Source organism: Thamnophis sirtalis, unplaced genomic scaffold (assembly GCF_051295495.1).
Source record: "Thamnophis sirtalis isolate CommonGarterSnake01/CBP01778 unplaced genomic scaffold, rThaSir2_p1.2 scaffold_14, whole genome shotgun sequence".
In the NCBI taxonomy this organism is placed as follows: domain Eukaryota; kingdom Metazoa; phylum Chordata; class Lepidosauria; order Squamata; family Natricidae; genus Thamnophis; species Thamnophis sirtalis.
The window spans coordinates 19,696,137-19,722,141 of record NW_028261394.1 but is presented as its reverse complement, the minus strand read 5'-3'; the positions used below and the strand labels follow the sequence as shown (position 1 = coordinate 19,722,141).

Genomic DNA, 26,005 nt, shown 5'->3' with positions numbered 1-26,005 from the left:
CCATCGCCAACACACAGCTCCCAAGAACATTGTTTGCTGACATTTGGCAGAATAAGTAGTAGAAAGGGAGTGCAGGGTCCCTTAACATATAAGAAAGGATAGGATAAGTTTCATTGTCACTTTTTTCTGTGAATATACTGGAACACATTAAAAAATGAAATTCAGAAAGAGAGATGGGAGAGAGAGAGAGGGAGAGAGACAGAGAGAGAGAGAGAGACATATGCATATAGACCAGTGGTGGGTTTCAAAAAATTTTGGAACCTACTCTCTGGGTGTGGCCTCCTTTGTGGGAGTGGCTTGCCGGCCATGTGACCTGGTGGGAGTGGCTTGCCAGCCATGTGTTTTCTTTCTTTCTTTCTTTCTTTCTTTCTCTCTCTCTCTCTCTCTCTCTCTCTCTCTCTCTTTCCTTCCTTTTGTCTCTGTGTTCCTTTTTCTTTTTTTTCTTTCATCTCTCTCTCACTCTTTTTCTTTCTTTTTTCTTTCTTTTTTCTTTCTTTCTTTCTTTCTTCTTTTCTTTTTCTTTCTCTCTCTCTCTGTGTCAGTGTGTCTGTGTGTGGGGGGGCAGTGGTTGGTTTCAAAAAATTTTGGAACATCTTCTGTAGGTGTGGCCTGCTTTCCAGGTCCACTGGTGGAACCTCTTCTAACCGGTTCGGTAGATTTGACGAACCGGTTCTACCGAATAGGTGCGAACTGGTAGGAACCCACCTCTGATATAGACGCATATACATGCGTCTATACATATATACACATAGATAACGGTCTATTTTGGAATACATAATAGAAAAGCTTTGAGAGTTAACAAGGTTGATGCTAGATGGTATAAAGTTATTCCAGAAACACTCTTGAGAGTGCAGCCAAGCATGGCACCACCATTTCGGAGGGGGAAAAGGTTCTATCAGAAATTCTGGGAGATGAAGAGACATGTGGAGCAAAGCAGACAAGAGACATGAAATCTGTCTGGATAAGGGTAACTGCAGCCTATGAGATGAGTTTGGCCTAGTGGTTAAGGCGCCAGGCTAGAAACGAGGGGACTAGGAGTTCTAGTCCTGCTTTAGGCATGAAAGCTGGCTGGGTAGCTTTGGGCCAGACTTCAAACTGCATCCTGTTTGGTTTGATGGCAGAAGCACCTCAGATAGAAAGTCCCTACAGAGAGTGTTGAGGACAGTGGAGAAGATTATAGAAAGTTCGCTCCCCATTATTCAGGATGCTTCTTATAAGTGCTATGTGCTCACAGTGTGTTTCTGCTGCTCCCCTCTGGGAGGAGGGTTAGGTTAGAGGAGGAGCTGCCTGGCTGCGCATGGGAGAGCTGACCAAGCCTTGTGTTCAATTGCCAGGGAGCTGAAACACCGGTCCATGAAGCTGCCCAATGAGTCCCGGTTCAGACTGCACGACTACGTCCGGAAGGAAGTGAAAGGCACTGGCTGCTGCCGCTCATAGACTCTCTCTCGGGGGTCCTGACCAGACCCCACCCCCCCTCAAGGAGACTTGCCACAAGCAGCCCATCCTGCCTGCTGCAACCATGTCTGCCCCTCTTGTTCTCCTCCTTCCTGCTGCACAAGCTCTACAACTCTCTTCCTTGTGTCTTCTTGTCTTTGTCCAGCTGAAACTCTGGAAGGATAAATGGAGGGGGGGTGGCAGCTTCCTTTCCTTCCCCGGGGGCAGGCAGTTGGTTTCCCAAGAGGTTAGGAGCAGCAACGGACAATCTGAATGCAGACAGGGCATTTGGGGGTGGGGAAGGGAGAGGTTTGTGCAGTCTCATGTTCTGCACAAGTGCCACCCAACGGGAGTGGGGCCACAGGGGAGCCTCCCCTAAGTCCTTGCCAGGGAGGGTCCAGTTGCCGTGGATTGACTTAATATAGCGACTGTTTATGTGGGACTTCAGCTCCTTTCATCATTACTGCCTCAACGAGTACCCAAACACGGGGATTTATTTTTTTAAACGATCCAACTTAAATGTTTGGTGTGCGCTGTTGCTCAGTTTTTCAAACACATTTTTTTTTCAAAGCACCCAAACTCAATGATTCTCCTTGGCTGTCGTTTGCTAGCCATCCTGTCCACAGGGCAGAATAAAATGTTCCCTCTGCTCTAGCTTTGGTTGTTGTGCTGCAGCTCTGGCAATTTCCCTGCACAATGGGGTATGCCTTTTTTGGGGGGGGGGGTAGAAGAGTAGCACAAAGGGAGCAAACTTACATGATCAAGATAAGTTGGGTCGTTCATTTCCTTAATGCTTCTCCAGTGGTTGATCCCAAGGATGGTTGATCTCTTTCCAGGAATTCTATCCCCATTGGGGGTAAAAATGTGGTTCTCTGATGGCCCTCTGCTTGGACATTGGTCACCCACCCAAAGAAGGGAGAGGGACCCAGACCCCCAGTGGCAAGTGGGGAAAATGCTTCTCCAGATCAAGGCTAGCAAGGTAGTCCAGCAGGCTTAATTCTTGGGTCCAGCTGGTGGGATAGAGATGTAGCAGGCAGTTGTGGTGGTCAGTGGTTACAATGCAGCATTGCAGGATGACTCTGCCCACCAGCAGTTCGATCCTAGCCAGCTCAAGGTTGACTCAGCCTTCCATCTTTCCAGTCTGTAAAATGAGGACCCAGATTGCTGGTGGGCGATAGGCTGACCCTGTAAACTTCTTAGAGAGGGCTGTAAATTACTATGGAGTTATATATAAGTGCGATTGCTCTCTCTCCATCATCCATCTCCTTCTCTCGCTGTGGTGGTTCAGTGGTTAGAATGCAGTATTACAGGCTGACTGCCACCACTAGGAATTCGATCCTGACTGGCTCAAGGTTGGCTCAGCCTTCCATCCTTCTGAGTTTGGCAAGAGGCTGACTCTGTAAACCACTCGAAGAGTGCTGCAAAGCACTATGAAGCTATATATATATATATAGCTTCATAGTGCTTTGCAGCACTCTTTGAGTGGTTTACAGAGTCAGCCTCTCTCTCTATATATATATGACTAAGTGCTATTACCAACTCCTCCAGCAGAAGGCTTGAAGCGTATAGAACCCCGAGATTAGGATGGCCACTTGCTCTCCCCGCCCTGACTGAGGGGATCCTGTCCAGCTGTAGGACAGGCTCTGCTCTTCCATGGAATCATCTTTGCTTCAGCATTTTTACTTGGCCGTGACTTGCTAGCAAGGGGCTCCTTGTTTGCACCAGCCTTCTCCAACCTGCAACCCTCCAGATGCGTAGGAATGTCAACTCCTACAATCCCACTAGCGCAGCCAAGGTGGAAGTCGAACATGCCTGGGGAGCGCCTACTAGCGTAGAGCTCTTTCATGGCAGCTTCTGGCTCGATTGTGCAATCCAGTCAAGTCAGCAGCCAAACCTTAGCAGCAGGACAGCCTGTTTATTTCAGGGTATTGGGCAACGTGGATTAGGTGCTTTGCGAACCGTGTGCTAAGTTGCTATTGGGCTTTCCTTGTTAAATGTCGTTTTTCTTGTGCCCAGCAGATGTGTTTTAAGAGTCCTTTACACAAGCCCCAAATTGGGAATATTGTCACCCTTCTTCAAGGAAGACACCTATCAAAGCAGCTTGCATGTTGCCCGTCTGCAGTTCTTAGTGGCTTGTACATTCACAAGCCGGGAGGAAACTGCGTGCAATGCAGAACTGCAGGAGTTGGGTCAGCCTTAACTTCCAAGGCCCTGCATTGGTGGCTTGGCTTTGGCAACCCCCATCCGACAAGCGCATGAGCTGCCTTGGCAGGGACCCAGCCTGCTTCCGACCTGGCTTTGGTGCCATGTAGCTGGAGGCCGCTCCAGTTCCCAAGTGTCTGGAAAGTGTTATTTATGTACCAAGGTAACTGTTGGCTCTTGTTTATAGCTTTTTGGGGTTTCTCATAATAAACAATTTTTTAATGATGCTTGCTTCTCAAGGTCTAAAAGCAGGCCTCCTTCCTAAAAAGTCAGTGTCTTTCTTTGCCAGTACCACCACATCCATACAAGTGAAAATAACTTTACATTCTTCCTAAGATCCCAAAGGCCCTTTCTACTAGGAATTTAGCGTAAAGGTTAGTTTGGCTGAAAGAGCTGTCCACAGGGACATCACACTGAAAACAAAGGGGGGGGGGAGACCATAGCGTGCTCTCTTGGGACAGGGGAAAAACACTTTGGGCTAACCAATCTAAAATCTTTCCCTAACTGGCTGGAGAGCCTCACTTAGGAGTAATGGTTCTGCTTAGAATCCCAAGTGTTTTTTCTAAAGAACAACTGGACTTTGTTTTTCCTTGAGCATGTTGCACTTCTCTTCCCAGCTTCTTCAGTTCTGACTGAATGGTGAATGGAAGGATTTATATTCCTTGCTGTCATCCCGTTGTTACCCTAGTATTTACTGAGAGTTGAAGCCACTTGGGGGTTAATCTGCGCCCTCAGGGTCATGTGAATAATGGAAATAAAAGCAAGGAACCTTGCTGGAGCTGCTGAAACCCATTCCAAGCAGTTCCAAGAAGATTCCACATCCGTTTGCACTATTTTAGGAAAACACAAGTCCATTTGCTTTTTTAAAAAATCACCTTTGGGGCAACCATCACCTGGATAACTGGGAATCTCCATAGACACTCTACTTAACTAAAGAACTTAAGGCACACCTAGATGATGCAGTTACTTTTCAGTCCTTATTTCACCATTATTCAATTGAAATTTGGCAACTTGGGAGATTAAGGCCCTTCTGCATTTCTGTCAAGCGTTTGGAAGGGAAGAATGATTTTTTTCTTTGGCCTTCAAAGCACTTGCATACTTCAAGCATAGCCAAGGTGGCACAGTGGTTAGAGTGCAGTACTGCAGGCTACTTCAGCTGACTGGTAGCTGCAATTTGGCAGTTCAAATCGCACTGGCTCAAGGTTGACTCAGCCTCCCATCTTTCTGAGATGGGTAAAATGAGGAGCCAGATTGTTGGGGGCAATAGGCTGACTCTGTAAACCACTTGGGAGGGCTGTAAAAACACCATGAAGTGTTAAGTCAAGTGCTATTGCTATAGCGACATAATTTTGAGCTTACCAAGATAAATGAATAATGGAGTTTGACACAGTCAACTCTGAAAACTCATTGTGTCTAAGGTGATTAGGAAGTTCAAACATTCCAAATTGTTAAACTTTATTCTTAAAGAATCAAATTAACAGTTTATCTGCCACAACAGATTGGGCTCATAAATGTACAATAGGTATTTCACAATACAATGGCAACAACTGACACTAAATAACTTCCAAAATTCAGCGATTTTTCATTTTACATTAAAAATTTTCATTAGTGGCAAAGGATTAGATATATTGGAATGGTTCATACCAAAGGCAGCAAAAATGAAATGACTAAAAATTAAATCTTCAAAAATATAGTCTTTTTAAGCTTGCCAAAATTATTCAGCATTCACTGAAACATTGCAAGCTTTTGATGCATTAGAACTATTTAAAAAAATCATCTGCCAGCCTGAGTACCATATATTTCCAATGTTGGATCCCCCATTTCAATCTACTGTTTGGAATCTTTGTTCCAAGCAACACTCAGTTGTCACCAGGTGTTTGTGGATTTTTGTAACTGCTGCAGAGAAGCAGCTCCCCACCCCCTTCCTGTCCTGCCTGCAGCATTTGAGTTTAATGCAAAGGGCAGGTATTCTGCCTGCTCAAAAGTAAAAAATGCACAACTGATGCATTTGAGATCCAACTACAAAGGAGCCTTGCATGTTGAGGTTGCCTGTCCCAGCAGGTGAACAGTATCATTTAACCTCATTTCTATTCCTCCCAATGAAATGTTAAATGAACATGTGGGTCATTAAGCAGAGCTTGGGACCCCTCCTGGGTGGGGGAGGCCTGCCTAACCTGGTGTCAGATCTCCCACCACTTAAACCCCTAAATAGAAACAGTCCTGGGCTCCATTTGCTGAGAAAAGTATTCGAGAATTTGCAAATCTTCTTTCCCACCATTTCCATGACCCAGAACTTTGAGACAAAGCAGATTTTGTCAACTTCTACTGTAGTCGTCCAGGGACACTTCATCCCTCATGTCAGACCTGCCACCACTTAAACTCCTAAATAGAAACAATCCTGGGCTCATTTGTTGAGAAAGGTAGTTCAATTGAAGGACATAAGGCCACCTGCAAAAAACAATACATGGGATTATTTGAATAGCTTTTAACCATTATTATTTGGCTCTTCGTAACCTCCCTGCCCAACACTGATGTTAACACTGCCCTAGTATTCAACAATGGCTCAGTATATAACAAATATAGCCTTCCTTAGAAAAAAAAAAGGCATTGAAGTTTTTCCAACATCTTAGAATGTATTCAATTGAAAACAATGCTATTTTAACCTGTCTTAAAAGTGACTTTATTTTATTACCTGTGCTGCAATACTTGTCTTCTATTTCCATCTGCTTCTAAAAAGAAAAAAAAACCCACAAATGCCATTGATTTTTTAAACCAGCAATCACGAAACTCAATATTCCAGAGAAGTTGGGTCAGACAATTTAGACATTGTATAAAACTGAAGACCTGCCCAACTGGGAGGCCCTGGTTTTAGAACTGATCTAAAGTAACATTTCCCCCTATCTCAATTCAGACCCAATACCTTATTATATGAATGCCAAGCCTCAGATCATGTCTAAAATCATCAACTGCAAGCAGTTTTCATACGAGGTGTCAGAAAATTAAAATTAGAGTTCATCATTGGCTGGCATTTAGGGTTAGATCTCTCCAACTCCAGCGACACTATGAAACTCAGTCTCTCCACTGTCTCAGTTATAAAATGAGCCGGGTCCCCTCAGCCACTATCCCCATCTAGCTGGCAGAAAGCTACTGGCATCCTCAGCCGCTTGAGTCTCAGTCAAAGCTTTTCCACCACAGGACTGACCACACAGCTGTTACAGCCCAAGTCCAGTAAAGCCAACATCCTCCCCATCTCTGAAGGCACCATTAGATTCCACTGAGATGGTCTCAGGAGATTACCTGTCAACTTACTTGATGGTGTCACCTTCACTCTGAGGAGCCAACTCTACCACAACCTTCACGCTTTTCAGTGCTGACTGGATATGCCAATGATGGGATTCAAAATTGATGTTCCATTGGTGTCCTCCTCACTTGCACCTTTCTTCGAGCATCATCAGCTATGTGGTGTGCTCTCAACTATTTTTGACTGAAGGAATAGGGTCTCATTATTTTAGAGATAGGACAATTACACTAATGGTCATTAGGTTGCTTATGTTGGAAACAGGAACGTTCTGTTCATTTTTCAAAAAACCCTTTTGATTCTGTTGAATTTACAGCAATTGTGTCAAGTGTGTGGTAAGATTCACTTGGGGCAACCAGGGATCCCGAGCAGCCATCTGAGAAAGTTTCACAGGCTCCTCGGTTCTTGATTGCCTCTTGTAGGGCATAGCTCAGCGTATCCTCCAGGTTCTCATCAAGAGGGCACATTTCTCCTGTCCCTCTCATGTCACTCCAGCCTGTGGGAACTTCAGCTTCCTCAGTTGATTACCCTCTCAAGGACCATTGACAAATCAGCATTCAGGAAGACCCAAGATTGTAGGTCTCACAGCGTGTGTGATGTCATGTGCATGGGAAGATACTGGAAAAAATTAAAACAGAGATCTGTTAACATCTACAGCAAAATGCTCTGGACATAATATAAACTCTAGCAAGTCATTCAACAAAGTAGACTACAACCTACTTCTTGGTAAACTAGAAAAAATGTGGGATAGACAGCAACACCAAGAGATGGATTTGTAACTGGCTGGCAAACCATACTAACAAGTAATCCTTAATGGTACTACATCTACATGGAAGGAAGCAATAGCAGTTAGACTTATATACCGCTTCATAGGGCTTTCAGCCCTCTCTAAGCGGTTTACAGAGTCAGCATATTGCCCCCAACAACAATCTGGGTCCTCATTTTACCCACCTCGGAAGGATGGAAGGCTGAGTCAACCCTGAGCCGGTGAGATTTGAACAGCCAAACTGCAGAATTGCAGTCAGCTGAAGTAGCCTGCAGTGCTGCATTTAACCACTGCGCCACCTCGGCTCTTGGTTACTGCAAGGTTCAGTCTTAGACCCAATAATAGTCGTAAATGACTTAGATGGGAGAATAGAAGGGGAACTCATCAAATTTGTAGATAACAATAGCCCGGAACTCAAAATGATCTTGATCTTTGCATAATGGGCCCTATCCAAGAAAATGAAATTGTGGAGAAAAGCAAGGTTTCACACCTGGGCAGAAAAACCAAAGGTATAACTACAGATTAGGTGGAACTTGGCTCAAAAACAGTAACTTAAAGGGATACCTTGGAGTCCTAAGGGGCGATCCCTTAAACATAGCCAGCAGTGTGGCAGCAGCCAAAAAAGCTAATTGACGTTTAAGTATTGCTACCACTTTATAAAACCCTAGTTAAGACCACGTTTGCATCCAGGTTTTGGTCACATTCCAAAACAGTTGAGACTCTGCTGGAACTGGGTATGGCTAATCTAGAGGTTGTTGTAGCTTTGATTAGCCTATAGACCATATCAAAGCACACCCCTACAATCTACCCCAATCAGTCCCACGTATGCAGATCTCAACTGAACCATTTTGTTTAAGTCCTGTGCTGTCTCCAATGTTATTCTCAGGTTCTGGCTGCACATAAAGTAAGTTGTTTTGATATGGGGATCCCAATGGGCCCTTCGTCCAGTATATGGACCACCCCCTTATATAGGCAACAATCAAATAGCACGTGAGCCTGGTCTCACCAAAAGCCCCCGCGGTGTCCTGGGGCCTTGGGATAAAGGTAGGCGCCGCGGCCGCGTGTCACTCCGGCCACAAGGCGAGTCGAAGGCCCAAACGCCCAGGAGACCCATCACACCGTCGGAGCAAATGCAAGAAAGGACGATTCGCCCACACGTGTGTCTTTTATACTGCTTTCCGCTTTCCGATTGGCTAGCATTTCTGCGCGAAACCAACCAATCCCATTGCTCCTTTCCTCTCCCCTTCGTAACCAATGAACATTCGCTATCTTTTGCTTTTTCTTAAACCGGCCGCGTCCATTCGCCGTTCGCTTTAGGACTTCCTCTTCGACCTCTTGAGGGGGAGGGGGAGGTCATTGGATTGGATGAGGCGAAAAGACTCCGGAGGCCGGGATGGGCGGGAAGCGCTCCCCCAAATCCTAAAGGCTGGGGGAGAAGAACTGTAATAACGCGAGACTTCGGACCCGGAAGGGGCGGGCGAGTCTCCTGCACCGCGGACCCCGATGGGAGTTGTAGGCAACTCACAATCTAACGGGACCCGGGTCTGTGGAAACGCTGCGCTTCCCAGGACTACGAATCCCGTCGACTCAGGAGGGGGGATTTAGGAAACGGCACTTCCGGCCCTGCTGCTGCTGAGAGGGGAGCGGACGAGACGGGCGGCTGTGCGCTTTGCGGCAGCGGCGGGGAAGCGGCGGAGAGGCGCCATGCGGTGGGCGGCCGCACGCAGGCTGGCCCCGCCGCTCCGGCTGCCCACAGGTGAGGCGGGAGGGAGCGCGGCGCTCACAGGCCCGGAGGAGGAGGAGAAGGCCGCCTCCGGCTCAGCTCCTCAGGCCGCTGAGGAGACGATGCCCGGTGGACTCCAGTTTCAATCAGCCCCCTCAGTGCAGCCGTTGCGGCCGGGGACGATGGGAGCCGCAGCGCCCGGGGAGCGGAGACGTCCCCGGCCTGTCACGGGGCCCCTGAGGGAGGAGTAGCAGCGCCGCCCTCGGACTGCCCTCCGGTCTGGGAGTCTCGCTTGGCTGGGGCTTCTGGGCTCTGTAGTCCCACAGCACCTCCGGAGGGGGCCACTTGCGGAAGGTGGGAAGTTCTTTGGGTGTTTTCCCGCCCCCTCCCCAAAATAAATGCCTTCCTTCTACCTTTCGGCTGCTTTGCCTGCAAAGGACCAGCTTGGAAAGGAGAAGGAAGGGGGCTCTGATGTGCTTCCTTGGTCCTCTCTCATCAGGTGGATAAAAATGGATTTTTTTTAAAAAAAACCATTTTAATAAAATGCTTTTGGAGTAAAAGTCTATCTAAAGGTTTAAGATACATTTACATTTTAAGATACATTCATAATTTAGTTTATTCAGCATGAAATGGAGGTTAGATATGTCGCATATGAGGCTGTAGATTCTGCAATATTTACGATGTTGGTAAACTCATTCAATGTATCCAAGCTCTGCAAGCTAAACAGGAAACCTTCATTTTGTTTGCAAATAATATGAAAGATTCTAATTACCAGCAAGAAGGAGGCTTTAATCTGAAAGAGCACCTGTCATTTCAGATCCATCCTGGCAGCATCTGTTAGTGGGCATCTTCCTGGAAACAGTGAAGGACCAACCCGCAGTGCCTCTGCCAACAAAAATGGGGCTCAGGAGCGCTGCACGTGGCCCTCCCAAGCTCCGTTTTCACTGGCAGAGCGTTGCAGGAGGTGGTCGCAGCCGAAAACGGGGCTCGGGAGCCTGACCCCCAAAGTCAAACATAACTGATGCAGCTCCCAATAAAATTGAGTGTGATACCCCTTGTTTAGAAGCTTTGAGAAAGCAGCCAGTTCATCCCCCTCTCTGTTTAACCTAGTATGTTAGCAATAAAGAGCCACTCAAAATGCCATTCTTACCCCTTGAAGTTCAAGCCAATGTAAACAGATTGAATTTTGACCTGGGACCACGTATATTTGCCTTCATTCAAGACTGAACTTCAGCTCTTTTCTGAATCTCTCAAATGATCTGCCTTATATCCATTTGGAATGTATCCCGAAGATATAGAAGGCCTACCTTTTACACAAGCAGAATCACCAATCAGGCTTCTCTGAAAGATCTCAGATTCCAGTCTGGTCTGTATCAGATTGGACAGCATTGTCTTTCATTTCTTAAGTCTTTGTACAAGGTCCACTCCCTCCAGAATAAATAAAGGCTAGAATGACTCAAAACGTCAGTTGAAGTAACTTAAGCAAAGTTCTTGCCTTCTCAAAGGTGAAGCAAACATTTCACACAAGCAAGCCAGGTAAGTTTAGGTACAAAGTTCAAGAGGTTTTCTTGCTCCTGTGCTGTCGAGTTGTAAGCAGAATAGCTCTCTTCCGTATCCTGAAAGAAATGGTTCATTGAACAAGTCAACCCAGGGTGCTCTTTGGGGCACAAATGACCAGGTGCAAATTATCCTACTTCAGGCATATTAAGTGAAGACCTAGCTCTTTGGAAAAGGCTGTAATGTTGGGAAAGGTAGAAGGAAAAGAGGACGACCACTAGCAAGGTGGATGGAATGCACCATTGGGAGATATGAAAGAACAGATGAGGGATTATTTTAGAGAAAATCCATCTATGTAGTCACTTTTTTTTTCTTTTGATGAAAAGAAGGACTAGGAATGACATGAGAACAGTATTCCAATATCTCAGTGGGTGCCACCTAGAAGGGAGTTATGCATGTGAAGGCAGGATGAGAAGCGATGGATGGAAATTGATCAAGGAGAGAAGCAATCTAGAACTAAGGAGAAATTTCCTGACAGAACAATTAATCAGTGGAACGGTTTGCCTTCAGAAGTTGTTGGTACTCCAGCACTGGAAGTTTTTAAGAAGAGATTGAACAACCTTTTGTCTGCAATCGTGTAGAGTTTCCTGCCTGAGCAGGAAAAGAAAAGACCTCCAAGGTCAATGCCAACTCTGTTATTCCGATCCTTTAATCCCATTGTTTTGGGGTGGAGTCGGGGCAATTGAGTGGGGCTGAGCGTTTATTGTCCAGATGCCCTTCCTGACACCTAGGTGGAGTTCAACAGCAGATATTTTATCTTCTGCCTAGGATCAAACTCCCAACCTTCTGAGCAGGAGGTGAGTGTCTTCACCTCTGGGCCACCATGCCGCTCATCTATGTAGTCATTAAAAGTTGAAAATGACTTGATAGCATATAATGTTAGTCTTTTTAAATGCCAAGTGTGTGTTATCTGAATGTGGGTTTCTAGCTTTCAGGTTCCAATTGAAGGCATATTAAGCTTTCCATGATCTGTGGTTTGGGTGCATGCACATATAAATCTAGGCAGTAGAGGCATGTCCTTAAGACAGAAATGGACATCTGAGCTAAACATTTACATCAATGAGACGTATACACCAATGTCAAAGATATTGGTTGTGCCCTTGACAAGTTATACATTTGGAATAAACTGCAACAGGATATTTAGGAACCTGCACCATTAATCATTATGGGGGAAGGAGTTCAGCCTCACAATTCAGGGAGACGAGCGTTTGGATGCTACTCTCAAGGAATGTGTAAGCAGTAGCCTGGTCTTAGAAGCTATGCAGTTTTAGGCATGGGCTTTGAAAGAGAGAGAGATGACTGAAGAATTCAAAAGTTTAAGGCTTGGCTGTGGAGCAGAAAACATTTTGAAAGAAGCCTTTGGCGAATAGTTTCTGTGCTGTTGCCCTTTTAGTCTGGGTTTTTAACATATTAAAATATTTTTAAGGATTTAGGTGTCTTATCTTTATTGCTGGTATTTTTATTTGAGTGAGTGAATGAGAGTGTGTGTGTGTGTGTGTGTGTGTGTGTGTTATAGATGTGAAGGTACAAAGTTGATGTTTTAAGCATCATGTGTTAAGATTATTTACTCCCGAGAGCCTCAAGCTGGCTCATTTTTCTCACACAAAATTAGTGCAAGGATTAAAGCCCTCATTTGACTTTTGCTGCTGAAACAGGCAAAAAAAGCAAAGTTGAACATTTTGCAAAGTTGAACATTTTGCAAAGTTGAACATTTTCAGTCTGCTTTTAGTAATTCTTGTCCACTGAGGTCCTAGGTAGGACGTAGGGCATGCATAAAAAGGTTACATGCTCAGGTTTGGTAAAAACTAATTTTACCATTCTTTCTGATCTTGGTGAAATTACATGAGTGATCTCTGTGCAGGCCATAATTTCAGATCACAGTAGAATTTCCCTACCTATCTGCACCTCCAGAGTGCTGCTTGAATTCTGAAATGAGTGGATCTTGTGGTGTTTCCAAAGTGAAGGTGTGGGAGGAGTAACCAATGGGTATTAACCAAGCCCTCTTGCCTAGGAGACTGAGGTAATCTTTCGAGGCCACACCTACGGTCCTCCTATGACCTCCCCAGATTAACCTCAGTCTCCGGCCTGAAAGGAGCGTTTCTCTGACTCTCCCTTCACTTCGAAGACTCAGGAGTTTTTTTGTTTGCAGGATTCTTTTCCATAGGATTTTTACTTACAGCTGCTTCTATCCACCTCTCCTCTGCTGTGCTCTGCGCTGCTGGATTCAAGCCTTGCTGTTTGCCAGTGTGTGCGCGTGCCCCGAGCGACCGGACGGTCGCGTTAAAGGGGAGGAAGCCTCCGCACCTCAGGGGCATCAGCAGCGACCGCGCGGCTTCTGAGAGGGCCGACGAAGACCTCACGAGGCCCAGGGATCCCTCGGAGATCGTCTCCAACGCGGCCCAGCTCCAGGAGAAGGCTCGGACCGCAGGTCGGCGGTCGCCATCTTGCCGCCGCCATCTTAGAGAGCACATGGGCGAGTGCATGATTGGCGTTCCTCCGACGGACACCGAAGGTGTTCAGAAAGCACCAGTGAAGCCGGAAGAGGCTTCAGCCAGGATCCACTCCGCCAGTGATCCGGGGAGTACTCCAGAGCGGTGCCCGCCGGCAATCCAAGCCGCAGACCAGCGGCAGAAGAAGAAGGTGGATTCAAGGTCAGAAGAGTGAATCCGCCCCCAACTTAAAGGCCAGCTGAGCAAAGAGGAGGTTTGGTGGCACCAGAACCGTGAGTAAATGCCGGAGGCAACCAGGAGCAGGGATCCCAGGCCCAGAGCCCCAGAGGGTGTGGATCCAGACGAGGGGACCTCTAGGGGAGTTTCCCCGGTTCCCAGGGGGAGATCCCCAGTGACAAGGGACAAGGCCAGGGCCCCTAAGAAGGCTTCCCCCAGGAAGGAGACCAGAACCACCAGGGCCTCGGCCAGAGGTTTCAGGGCGACCATCAGCCCTTCCCACTCCAGGTCCCGATCTCCCCGCAGGCCTCCAGCCCAGGTTGAGGCCCGGGCAGCATCCCCTGGTTCCCCAAGGAGCTCCCTTAGAGGGCACAGTTCCCTATTGCCCCCCCCTTTCGCCTGCTCCCCTAGCGGAGTTGAGAGCGGATCCATTTGGACGCAGGGCTCCCAGTCCAGCCAGGCCTCGCTTGGCTTCTCTATCCCCTGAACCCAGGGAATATCCCCAGCCTCCAGAGCTCCAGCCTGCCCTGCCTGAGCTCACCAATAACTTCCAGGACATGCTAACCACGGCTTTGGCCCAGGTAATGGCTTCGAGTTTAAACCAGCAGCCTCGGAGTTCCAGGAGCAGGGTCTCCCAGGAGCCTCCCAGGGGTTATCAGGAGCGCCCCAGCACTTTGGCCAGCAGAAAAGCCAGGTCTCCCTCCCCCTCCACTGCTAGCGGGGCTTCCGACTTGGAGGAGGGAGAGTTGAAGGAGGTTGGGTTCTCGGAGGATGAAGAACCCCAGGCAGAGGACAAATCCACAGTCGCGGGCCTCTTTCCCCCCTCCTTATTCAGTTCCTTGCTCCGCAAGGCAACTGCCACATCAGATCTGTTTCAGTTTCAGTTCAGTTTCACTTTATTTGTATGCCGCCCTTTTCCCTGGGGGGACTCAGGGCGGCTCACAGTTCAAAAGGGGGGGGGAGGGAGGACAAACAATTTACAACATAAAAGCACTACATCATTTAACAACTCAACAGTCATACAATTCGAGTAGGGGTTAGGGTCTTTAACCCCAGGCCAGCCGGGATAGCCAGATTTTAAGTGCGGCGCGGAAGGTCTGGAGGGTGGTGAGAGTCCGGATCTCCACGGGGAGTTGGTTCCAGAGGGTCGGAGCAGCCACCGAGAAGGCTCTCCTCCGGGTAGTTGCCAGTCTACACTGGCTGGCTGATGGAATTCGGAGGAGGCCTAATCTATGTGATCTTATCGGTCTAGTGGAGGTAATTGGCAGTAGGCGGTCTCTCAAGTACCCAGATCCAATACCATAAAGGGCTTTGTAGGTGACAAGTAGCACCTTGAAGCGCACCCGGAGATCAACAGGCAGCCAGTGCAGCTCGCGGAAGATAGGTGTTACGTGGGTGAATCGGGGTACACCCACGATCGCTCGCGCGGCTGCGTTCTGGACCAGCTGAAGTCGCCGAATACTCTTCAAGGGCAGCCCCATGTAGAGCACATTGCAGTACTCCAGCCTAGAGGTCACAAGGGCACGAGTGACTGTTGTGAGGGCCTCCCGGTTCAGGTAGGGACGCAACTGGTGCACCAGGCGAACCTGGGCAAATGCCCCCCTGGTTACAGCTGACAAATGGTGTTCAAAAGTCAGCTGAGGGTCCAGGAGGACTCCCAAGTTGCGAACCCTATCTGAGGGGCGTACAATTTGACCCCCAGCCTGAGAGATGGAACACTTGGCCAATTCGTGGGAGGGAAGCACAACAGCCACTTGGTCTTTTCTGGATTGAGCACAAGCTTGTTAACCCCCATCCAGTCTCTAACAGCCTCAAGACCCTGGCTCATCACGTCCATCGCTTCATTGAGTTGGCACGGGGCGGACAGATACAACTGTGTATCGTCCGCATATTGATGGTATTTTATCCCGTGCCGTCGGATGATCTCACCCAGCGGTTTCATGTAGATGTTGAAAAGAAGGGGGGACAGGACCGAACCCTGCGGTACCCCATGTGTTAGGGGCCTAGGGGTCGATCTCTGCCCTCCGACTAACACCGACTGCGACCTGTCCGAGAGGTAAGAGGAGAACCACTGTAAAACAGTGCCTCCCACCCCCACCTCCCGCAGTCGTCGCAGAAGGATACCATGGTCGATGGTATCGAAAGCCGCCGAGAGGTCAAGGAGCACCAGGATGGAGGCATGGCCTCTATCCCTGGCTCTCCAGAGATCATCGGTCAATGCGACCAAAGCGGTTTCTGTGCTGTAGCCAGGTCTGAAGCCGGACTGGAATGGATCTCAAGCTTCTCAATTCCAGGGTGGTCTACCGCAAGTTTAAAATGGCCTCCCTAAAGTCCATCTTGGAGGGCATCCGTCCGGGCGATTTCCTAGCCTCTATTGATCTCATAGAGGCATACCTGCACATCAGAATCGCCCCGGAACATCGCAAATTCCTTAGGTTTTCCCACGAGGGTAACCACTTTCAGTACAGGGCTCTTCCCTTTGGGCTGGCCCAGCCCCCAGAACATTCACAAGGTGCTAGCTGCAGCCGCAGGCCACCTGCGCTCCCTCCCAGTCCGTTTGTTCTGTTATTTGGATGACATCCTCGTCCTAGCCAGGTCTCCAGAGTCTGCTAAACAGGACTTGGGGACCACCATCGACACCTCAGGGCCCCGGGATTTTCCATCAACCTGGAAAAGAGCCACCTGGTCCCATCCACCAGACTTTTCTGCGCATGTGCAAGACTGAGATGTCTGCTAGGCTTTTTCGTCCTGAATTAATCAGGCGAAAAATGCTGAAAACACTTTAAAGAAACAACTCCTACCAGCCAAAAAAGGGTCCCTGGGAATGACCAAGATCCAGGGGACTCGAGGAGACTGGACATTTGGAGGGGCCGCCGCTTTGGGGCGGTCCCGGACCACGCAACCTCCAGCGGTTTTTACATTATCTCTGCCGCTTGGCGACGATGGCGGCACCGCATTGACAACAGCGGCGTTTTTCGGCGATTCCAGCGGCTGCTCTCTCTTCCTGCCTTGTCTGCTCGTCGGGGTGAGCCTCTGGGGGTTTTTTCTGACTGTCTTCACCCTGGAGAGGAGGCTGCTGCGCTGGGCTGTTACCAGAGCTGGATGAATCGAGTGGCTGGCTTGCCATCGCCGCTGCAGCCTTCCCCTCCCCCCAACAGCTGTGCTGTGTTTCTCCCTGAGGAAGGGGTGGCTGGATTCTAACGCTGAAGTGGCCGGGCTGGATGGCCGGCTTTTGCCGTTGCCACTACAGTCTTCTTTGGGCCACCTTTTCTCCCCCCCCCCTTCCTCTTTGGTGCGGATCCCTCTCTGCTCGCTGTTCCCACAGTAGGCAGCGGGCGAATGATGGCGGCGTTCTCCTCCACCTCGGGACGCCTGCAACATCTTGTGATTATATCCGCCCGGCTTGCTGAACTCTTGGGGACTTTCCTGGATTACCATCATTCCGGAGGAGGTGGAGACGATTTGGGCGCCCGTAAAGACTGGGTGACTTGGATTTGGGTGGCTGATTGCAATTGCTGCCGCGATAGCCCCTCCGGGCGCCCTCCTCCCCCCTTCCCTTGTGCCTCAGCCCTTGCATTAACATTACTCTCGCCTTCTTCAGAGCCCTGTTTGTCTGGACATTTTCCCTTGGCGGACTTGGAAAGTTTATCCTATTGTCTGTTATTAACATTGTGGAGCCTCTGTCTATCTCCCCCATCGGTCATCTGGCCCTCTTTCAGCTGGGCCTTTAAACATCAAATTTTACCTAACCACAACCCCAGGGAGCCTGGACTTGCTATTTCAGCTATTCTAGCTGCTTTGGCCATCATTAGCTGGACTTCAGTTGTTTCAACCATCTCAAACGCTGACCTGAACTTGCACTTTTAACAGCTGCGCAATCTTTCTTTTTCCTCTCTTTTTTTCTTGTCTTTCTTTCTTCCCTCTTTGTATGGGATATGTATGTGATATGCATGTGATTGAGTGAATGATCCCACTTTTTTATTACCTATTGTTGTTGTATTTTTTGTGTTTTTTAATTACTATGTGGGGACTGCCTGGGTGAATGAATGAGTATGTTTGATTCGGAGGACCTGTCGAGGGACGCGGGGGCCATTGGGGTGGTTGAGGGGACCATGGATACGGGAGTGGGCCGGAGCATTACGGTCTTAACGGAGTGGCAGATATGGCGGGGACTTTAGGGCAGGCCATTACCGGGGAAGGAGGGCTCGCTACATCACAGAGATCCCTCTTTCCGGCCCTATGAGTCCCACTCCAAGGCCAGATGGCGCGAGTAACCAGGACCCTGGTCTCAGGCTGTTGTCACTAAATGCCAGGTCTGTTGTTCACAAGGCTCCCCTCATCCGGGACTTAATTTTAGACGAGAGGGCAGACCTGGCATGTATTACTGAAACCTGGCTGGGCCCGGAGGAAGGAGTCTCCCTCGTAGAGATGTGCCCAGAGGGTTTTCAGGTGCTCCATCAGCCGAGATCTCAGGGAAGGGGTGGAGGTGTGGCTATCGTTATTCGAGAGTCTGTAGCACCTCATAGGATCCCTGCTCCGGAGCTTGTCAGGTGTGAGTCCCTGCTGGTGAAGTTGGACCTCAAGGGTCAAGTAGGTTTGCTGCTAACGTACCTGCCTCCCAACTGCGTTGCAACAGCCCTCCCCTCGCTCCTCGAGTCGATAGCCGAGCTGGCAGTTGAGTTCCCCGGACTTATGGTTCTGGGGGATTTCAATTTGCCTTCGCTCGGTGAACACTCTGATGGAGCGCAGGAGTTCATGGCTTCCATGACAACCATGGGCTTGACCCAAGTAATCCGGGGACCAACCCACTCAGCGGGTCACACGCTTGACCTCGTATTTCTCTCGGAGCAGTGAAATTGCGATCTTGGTCTGAGGGGTAGCGAGATCTTGCCCCTGTCATGGTCAGACCACTACCTATTGAGACTTGACTTTCGGAGACCAAACCCCCACTGTAGGGAGGAGGAGCCGACCAGGTGGTTCCGCCCCAGGCGACTTATGGACCCTTTGGGGTCATTCCTGATACTCTCGCCCGCAGCCCGGTGGAGACCCTGGTTGCTGCCTGGAACTTGGCAGCGACGGAGTCTCTTAACCGGATTGCGCCTCTACGGCCGCTCCGAGACAGTGGATCCCGGAGGGCTCCTTGGTTTACTGAGGAACTCCGGGAGATGAAGCGCCGAAGGAGACGCCTAGAACACTTATGGAGGTCCAGTAAATCCGAATCGAGCCGAGCACTTTTAACAACCTGCACCAGAGAGTACATTCGAGCAATTAGGACATCTAAGAGAACACATATTGCCTCTCTGGTTGCATCTGCCGAGTCGCGCCCAGCCGCCCTGTTTAGGATAACCCGTTCCCTCCTAAACAGGAGGGATACGGGCGATCCGCTGCAGGGCAGGGCTGAGGATTACGTCCAATTCCTCGCGGACAAGGTTGCTCGGTTCCGGGCGGACCTGGACTCCAATTCTGCAGAACCAGCCGAGGCACTAAGGGATAATCTGGTAAGCCATCGCTGGATTGATTTTCAAGCTGTTACCCCTGAGGATGTGGACAAGGCGATGAGAGCTGTAGGTGCCTCCACATGTGTGCTGGACCCGTGCCCCTCCTGGCTGGTTGTAAACAGCAGAGAGGTGACAGGAGGCTGGATCCAGGCGGTTGTTACTGCCTCCCTACGGGAGGGGGTCTTTCCCCCCGCTTTAAAGGCGGCGATGGTGAGACCCCTCCTGAAGAAACCATCCTTGGATCCAGCCGTTTTAAACAACTATCGTCCAGTCTCCAACCTCCCCTTTGTGGGGAAGGTTGTCGAGAAGGTGGTGGCCTTTCAGCTCCAGCGGTCCTTGGAGGAAGCCAGTTATCTCGATCCATTCCAGTCAGGCTTCAGACCTGGCTACAGCACAGAAACCGCTTTGGTCGCGTTGACCGATGATCTCTGGAGAGCCAGGGATGGAGGCCATGCCTCCATCCTGGTGCTCCTTGACCTCGGCGGCTTTCGATACCATCGACCATGGTATCCTTCTGCGACGACTGCGGGAGGTGGGGGTGGGAGGCACTGTCCTACGGTGGTTCTCCTCTTACCTCTCGGAAAGGTCGCAGTCGGTGTTAGTTGGGGGGCAGAGATCGACCCCTAGGCCCCTAACGTATGGGGTGCCGCAGGGTTCGGTCCTGTCCCCCCCTTCTTTTCAATATCTACATGAAACCGCTGGGGGAGATCATTCGACGGCACGGGATAAAATACCACCAGTATGCAGATGATACACAGTTGTATCTGTCCGCCCCGTGCCAACTCAACGAAGCGATGGATGTGATGAGCCAGGGTCTTGAGGCTGTTAGAGAGTGGATGGGGGTTAACAAGCTTGTGCTCAATCCAGAAAAGACCAAGTGGCTGCTGTGCTTCCCTCCCACAAATTGGCCAAGTGTTCCATCTCTCAGGCTGGGGGGTCAAATTGTACGCCCCTCAGATAGGGTTTGCAACTTGGGAGTCCTCCTGGATCCACAGCTTACTTTCGAACATCATTTGTCAGCTGTGACCAGGGGGGCATTTGCCCAGGTTCGCCTGGTGCACCAGTTGCGTCCCTACCTGAACCGGGAGGCCCTCACAACAGTCACTCGTGCCCTTGTGACCTCTAGGCTGGAGTACTGCAATGTGCTCTACATGGGGCTGCCCTTGAAAAGTATTCGGCGACTTCAGCTGGTCCAGAATGCGGCCGCGCGAGCGATCGTGGGTGCGCCTCGTTTCATCCACGTAACACCTATCCTCCGCGAGCTGCACTGGCTACCTGTTGATCTCCGGGTGCGATTCAAGGTGCTACTTGTCACCTACAAAGCCCTCCATGGTATTGGATCTGGGTACTTGAGAGACCGCCTACTGCCAATTACCTCCACTAGACCGATAAGATCTCACCGATTAGGCCTCCTCCGAATTCCATCAGCCAGCCAGTGCAGACTGGCAACCACTCGGAGGAGAGCCTTCTCGGTGGCTGCTCCGACCCTATGGAATGAACTCCCCGTGGAGATTCGTACCCTCACCACCCTTCAGACCTTCCGCATAGCACTTAAATCCTGGCTGTCCCGACAGGCCTGGGGTTAAGATTTTAACCCCTCCCGAATAGTATGACTGTTGTGTCTTTTAACAGTGTATTGTTTTTATGTGTGCATTTTGTTTTTTGTATTCCCCTCCCCCTTGGATTGTGAGCCACCCTGAGTCCCCTCAGGGAAAAGGGCGGCATATAAATAAAGCTAATTCAATTCAAGACTCCTGCACCTAGGGTCCATTATAGATTCAGTGGCTGGGGAGGTCTTCTTGTCCCAAATGATCCATGAGGTTCGCAAGTAACGCTCACTCCACTCCACCCACTCCAAGGTCCTTCATGACGAGGCCCTGTGACTGGGGAACTGGACAGAGAGACACCTGCAATCCATCAGAGTGGAGCACATCTCCGGAACAGAGAACCAACAGGCAGACTGGCTCAGCAGGGAGACGATCGACAACGGGGAGTGGCAACTACATCCCTCGATCTTCCGACAGATCTGCAAGAGGTTCGGACGTCCGACGGTGGATCTCTTCGCGACCCCACAGAATGCCCAGCTGCCGGAATTCATATCGAGGTTCCCGACCATGGGAGCCATGGACACGGACGCCCTTCGATGCAGATGGCCCCCAGGTCTTCTCTACGCCTTTCCCCCACTTCCCCTCATCCCCGAGGTCCTGAGGATGGTGGTGGCAGAGGGAGCGGAGGTAATCATGGTGGCTCCCTTCTGGCCTCGCCGCCCCTGGCTGGCAGACCTTGTGGACCTGTCCACAGCCCCGCACTGGAGGATTCCAGCGGGGGAGGTGTCCCTGCACCAAGGGTCCCTGGAGCATCCGGATCCAGAGTGGCTTCATCTGACCCTCTGGCAATTGAGCGGGAGCAACTGAGAGAAGCTCAGTATTCCGAGAGTGTCATCAGGATGGTGGAGGCGTCCAGGAGACAGTCCACCACCCACATCTACAACGCTTCCTGGGTGGCCTTTGCGGACTGGTGCCAAGCTAAAGGTCTCCGCCCAGCTTCGGCCTCTGTCCCACAGGTTCTGGACTTCCTCCAGGAAGGACATGAGAAGGGTCTGGCCACCAGCACCCTTAGAAGGCAGGTCTCCGCTCTCTCTACGGTTCTGTGGGGGGGTGGTGAACGCTCCCCCCTTGTCCCAGCACCCGGTACTAAAGCATTTCCTCAAGGGGGCGGCGAATCTGAAACCCTCAGTGGTCCATCGATTCCCCACCTGGGACCTCCCCACGGTCCTCCAGGCCCTGACGGAGGCACCGTTTGAACCATTGAGGGAGGTTTCCCTTCAGTTTCTGACCCTTAAGGTCGTTTTTCTGGTCGCCATCACCTCAGCCAGAAGAGTGTCGGAGATCAACGCTCTTTCCAGCAGGGTGGATCTCTGCACCTTTCTAGAGAACCGGGTCATCCTCAAACTGGGGACTTGACCTCATGTCCAAGGTCAACTCCCTGTTTCACAGGGCCTTAGAGATAATTCTGCCGGATTTCTTTCCCCAACCCTCCGGGGAGAGGGAGAGATCCTGGCACAAACTGGACGTCCGAAGAGCCTTGCGCATTTACCTGAAGCGCATGGCCCCCTTTAGGCGTTCGGAGGCCCTCTTCGTGTCCTACCAGCCTTCCACCCGGGGAGCCAAGGTCTCTCCGGCCACCATCAGCAGATGGATTAGAGCGGCCATCTCTCAGGCCTACGGGGCACGGGGACTCCAGGTCCCAGAGGGCATCACAGCGCACTCCACCAGAAGTGTGGCCATCTCAGCAGCCTGGTCGACCCAGGCACCCATAGAGGAGATCTGCCGAGCTGCCGCCTGGGCTTCTCCTTCACCTTTCATTAAGCATTACAGACTAGACACCTACGCCTCTGCGGAGGCTGCCTTCGGCAGGAGGGTATTGCAGAGAGTCCTGGACTCTCCAGAGGGCTCAGGCCCAGGACATCTAGCTTTGCTATGTCCCATTGGTTACTCCTCCCACACCTTCACTTCGGAAACTGGCAGTTGGACTTACCTGAACTGCATGTTTCGAAGAAAGGTGTGGGAGGAGTCACTTCCCCCCCGAGGTTGGGTGCCCTGCGCCTAGGGGGCCTGAGTGAGTCCAAGGTCAGCTATAGCAGATAGGAAGGATATGTATTGTGCTGTTCTTGTCTGTCCTTCCTTTCAGGTGCTCTGCTATGATCCATCGGTTAATCTGGGGAGGTCAGAGGAGGACTGTAGGAGCGGCCTCGAAAGATTACCTCAGTCTCCTAGGCAAGAGGGCTTGGTTAATACCCATTGGTTACTCCTCCCACACCTATCTTCGAAACATGCAGTTCAGGTAAGTCCAACTGCCATTTGCTCAGTCCTTTTCCTGGCAGCTGAGCACAAGAGTCCTTCCTCTCCCATTATCCTTCCACTTTCCTACCCCTCCCTCCCTTACTTCCTCCTTTCACCTATCCTGTTGATAGCCTGTCCCCATCATTCTTGTCAGCAGAGGGACTTCCTTGTTCTTCTATATAAACACCTCCTATAGAGATAGATTCACTTCTTCCTCTAGGCAGATACTGGAGGGTTAGTTTCTTGTGCAGCTTGTTTCTGTATTACTGTGAGAACAGAAGCAGCATCTCGGCTGGTTTGGCCCAGGCTCATTTCTCAGCCTGATGCTTCTTCCAGTGTAGAATTCTTTATTATTTATTGACCAAGTGTGATTGGACACACAAGGAAGTTGTTTCCACTGCATAAGCTCTTAGTAAACATACAAGCAACAAGTGAAGCAACCAACAAGTGATAGTCCTAAAATGCCAATAGGAGTAGGTAATAGGAAAGATGAGAAGGATAATAGTAATGCAGTCCTACTACCTTAGGTGGTTTGACATCCCATGGCATAAGTCAGTGCTGTGGGAATTAGGTGTTTAGCAAAGTGATGGCATGGAGGGGGAAGTGATCTTTGTGTCTAGTTGTTTTGGCATGCAATGCCCAATAATGTCATTCCAAGGGGAGAAGTTGAAACAGTTCATATCCAGGATGTGAGGGGTCTGTAGATATTTTCTCAGTCCTCTTTCTGGCTCAAGCAATATACAGTTCCTCATTGGAAGGCAGGCTGGTTGCAGGTTTTTTTCCTGCTGACCTACCTATCCATTGAAGTCTGTGCCTGTCCTGTTTAGTTGCTATATCAAATCAGAGTTCTAGAAGTACAAATAACAGACTCAATAATTCCTCTGTAGAACTGTTATCAACAGCTCCTGGGGCAGTCTGAACTTTTTGAGTTGACGCAGGAAGAACATACTTTGTTTTTAATGATGGTTCTAATGTTAGGTATCCAGTTTGGCTTCCGGGGGAGGGGCTCGCCGTCGTCGGCAGCTTAACTGAGCTGCCCCCAGAGTTCTGGTTCGTATATCTACTTAACATCTATAGATATCTCTTTTTTCAGGCAAGAAAAAAGCAGGGAGGGACCCAGGCGGCTAGATCCTTCTTTGTAGTTTGCAGGGTTTTTTTTTTTTTTGGCTGTAAACGGAGAAGGAGGATCGCCTTAAGCTGAGTCATTTACTCCGGCCAGATCTTCTCAGCTTTTTTTTTTTCAGCTCAAGGTGAGGAAACCCCCCCCCCCTCAGGACATTCTTTTGAAACTAAGCCATTGAAATAAATACGAGCAGAGACCAAACCTGTGAACTTTTCTTTATTTTTTTTTCTATCAAAATACCAGCTTCAATGTTATAAAAAACTCCTTTGTTTAATTGTTTTTAAAATGGCGACTTTTTAGCTTCCGCATTTGCTATAACGATATATCTCCAACTTCCTGGCACAGAATCAAAGGAATAAATTCTCACAATTTAATTAGCCCTCTTGAAGATCTTTTCTTATCAACCTCTAAAAATTTACTGAAATTATATTATCTGAAATCAACGCGAGCAGAGACTTTGTTTGCTTCCTTTCTATAATGGCACCAAAATCAAAGTTGGCGAGACATTCTCTTAGCAATACATCTCAGGCATTTGCTACAAAGTCGCAGCCCTTACCTTCTACGCCCCCTACTGGAGATTTGTTAACGAAAGAATTTCTTTTCGAGACTCTTAAAGAATTTAGAGAGGAGATGAAGCAACTTATTACAGACTTATGTGATAAGCTTGATACCAAGATTGCTCAAACAAAGGAGGATATGGTAGGACTTGTAACTGTTTTGACAGATTATGTTGCTGGAATGGAAGATAAGTTGGATCTCCTGGAGGAAGCCAACACCAACCTGACATCTAAAATTGAAGTGCTGCAACAGAAAGTTGAAAACGCAGAAAAACAACTTGTTATGACAAATTACAAAAAGATGGAGCTTGCATTAAGAGTTAGGGGATTGCGTGAAAATGAACAGGAGAACTTGAAACAGATTTTTTCAGAGGCTTTCAGTCGTTTGGTGGGAAGTCCGGGACTCAACTTTGATTGGCAGATCCAAAAAATTTACCGTCATAATTCGTGGGTGGCGAAACAGACAGCTTCCGAGAGATGTAGTTATATATTTTGCTACAAGAGAATCCAGAAATGCGATATTACAAGAGTTTTATAATACCAGGCTGCGAATTGACGGACAGGACTTGATTGTTTTCAAGGAAATACCACCCCAAATGTTAAGAGCTAGGAGAGACTATGCCTTTTTAGTTAAAGAACTCAGAAATCGTCAAATACAGTATAGATGGGATGCGCCATTTGGTATTATAATTACATTCGGTGAGCAAAAATATCATCTCAACTCTGTATGGGAAGCCCGAGATTTTTATTATAAGACCCTAAAGGCGGGACATCCTGAACCACCTGGACCCGGAGAAAGACAAAGAGAAGGACAAGAGAAACAACAAAACACACAATCACAAGACAGGAAGTATTGCTTTCCCCTCCCGGAAGAGCAGAAGACCAGAGAACAAGGACCTAGCCGTGCTCCCAGACGAATGGAAAATAAGGTGGATCGCAGCAACATCTGTGATTATCAGCCATTGATTAAGGAGATATCTACGAAACCATTATAAAAGAAAGTAAACATCTTGCTATATCAAACAGCTCAAAAACGATATAACTTCTCTGTAAGAAAATTATACTAAATTAACTGATCCAAAATATTTGTTTAACTTTGAACTAGGTCAATATCTTGTGACTTTTGTTTTGCATAAAATGGTATAGTTGTATATCGATGAAGAGACATTAAGGCTGAAAGAACTGATGCTGATCTCTTTGGAAGATATATTGTATGGGATCTAAAAAGACTTGATGGATAATTTTGAATTTTTATATAAATTACTGATGACTTATTTTCCAGGGTGAGGAGGGCGGAGTTCGTGGTGATTTTTCTGGATCACGGCTCAGTTCGGATGGA

At 49.0% G+C, this 26,005-nt stretch overlaps 2 protein-coding genes, 1 long non-coding RNA gene and 1 other non-coding gene across 5 annotated transcripts in view; 2 read left to right on the top strand and 2 right to left on the bottom strand.

Annotated features, from left to right (window-relative positions):
* The window catches only part of RAB26 (RAB26, member RAS oncogene family), a 274,315-nt gene extending 271,460 nt beyond the window's left edge, over positions 1–2,855 (top strand). Inside the window, exon 9 of the mRNA XM_087728894.1 lies at positions 1,335–2,855. Within this exon, the coding sequence (XP_087585020.1) occupies positions 1,335–1,437 (103 nt within the window). The 3' untranslated portion in view covers positions 1,438–2,855. The remainder of the gene's footprint in view (positions 1–1,334) is intronic.
* A 2,788-nt stretch (positions 2,856–5,643) lies between these two features.
* On the bottom strand, positions 5,644–8,842 carry LOC106556282 (uncharacterized). The gene is made up of 4 exons (XR_001314033.2): positions 8,707–8,842; positions 6,946–7,552; positions 6,329–6,365; positions 5,644–6,084 (listed from the first exon to the last, which is right to left on the bottom strand). It is a non-coding gene; the product is annotated as an uncharacterized LOC106556282 (long non-coding RNA).
* LOC148042726 (small nucleolar RNA SNORD60) lies at positions 6,574–6,660 on the bottom strand. Its single transcript, XR_015695091.1, has one exon. It is a non-coding gene; the product is annotated as a small nucleolar RNA SNORD60 (small nucleolar RNA).
* Positions 8,843–9,264: 422 nt separating the features above from the next.
* Positions 9,265–26,005, top strand: part of TRAF7 (TNF receptor associated factor 7) — an 89,258-nt gene continuing 72,517 nt past the window's right edge. Inside the window, exon 1 of one of the 2 annotated variants that reach the window (XM_087729092.1) lies at positions 9,265–9,456. The gene's annotated coding sequence lies outside the window, so the exon portion shown is untranslated. The remainder of the gene's footprint in view (positions 9,457–26,005) is intronic. The other variant, XM_087729091.1, reaches the window with a different exon arrangement.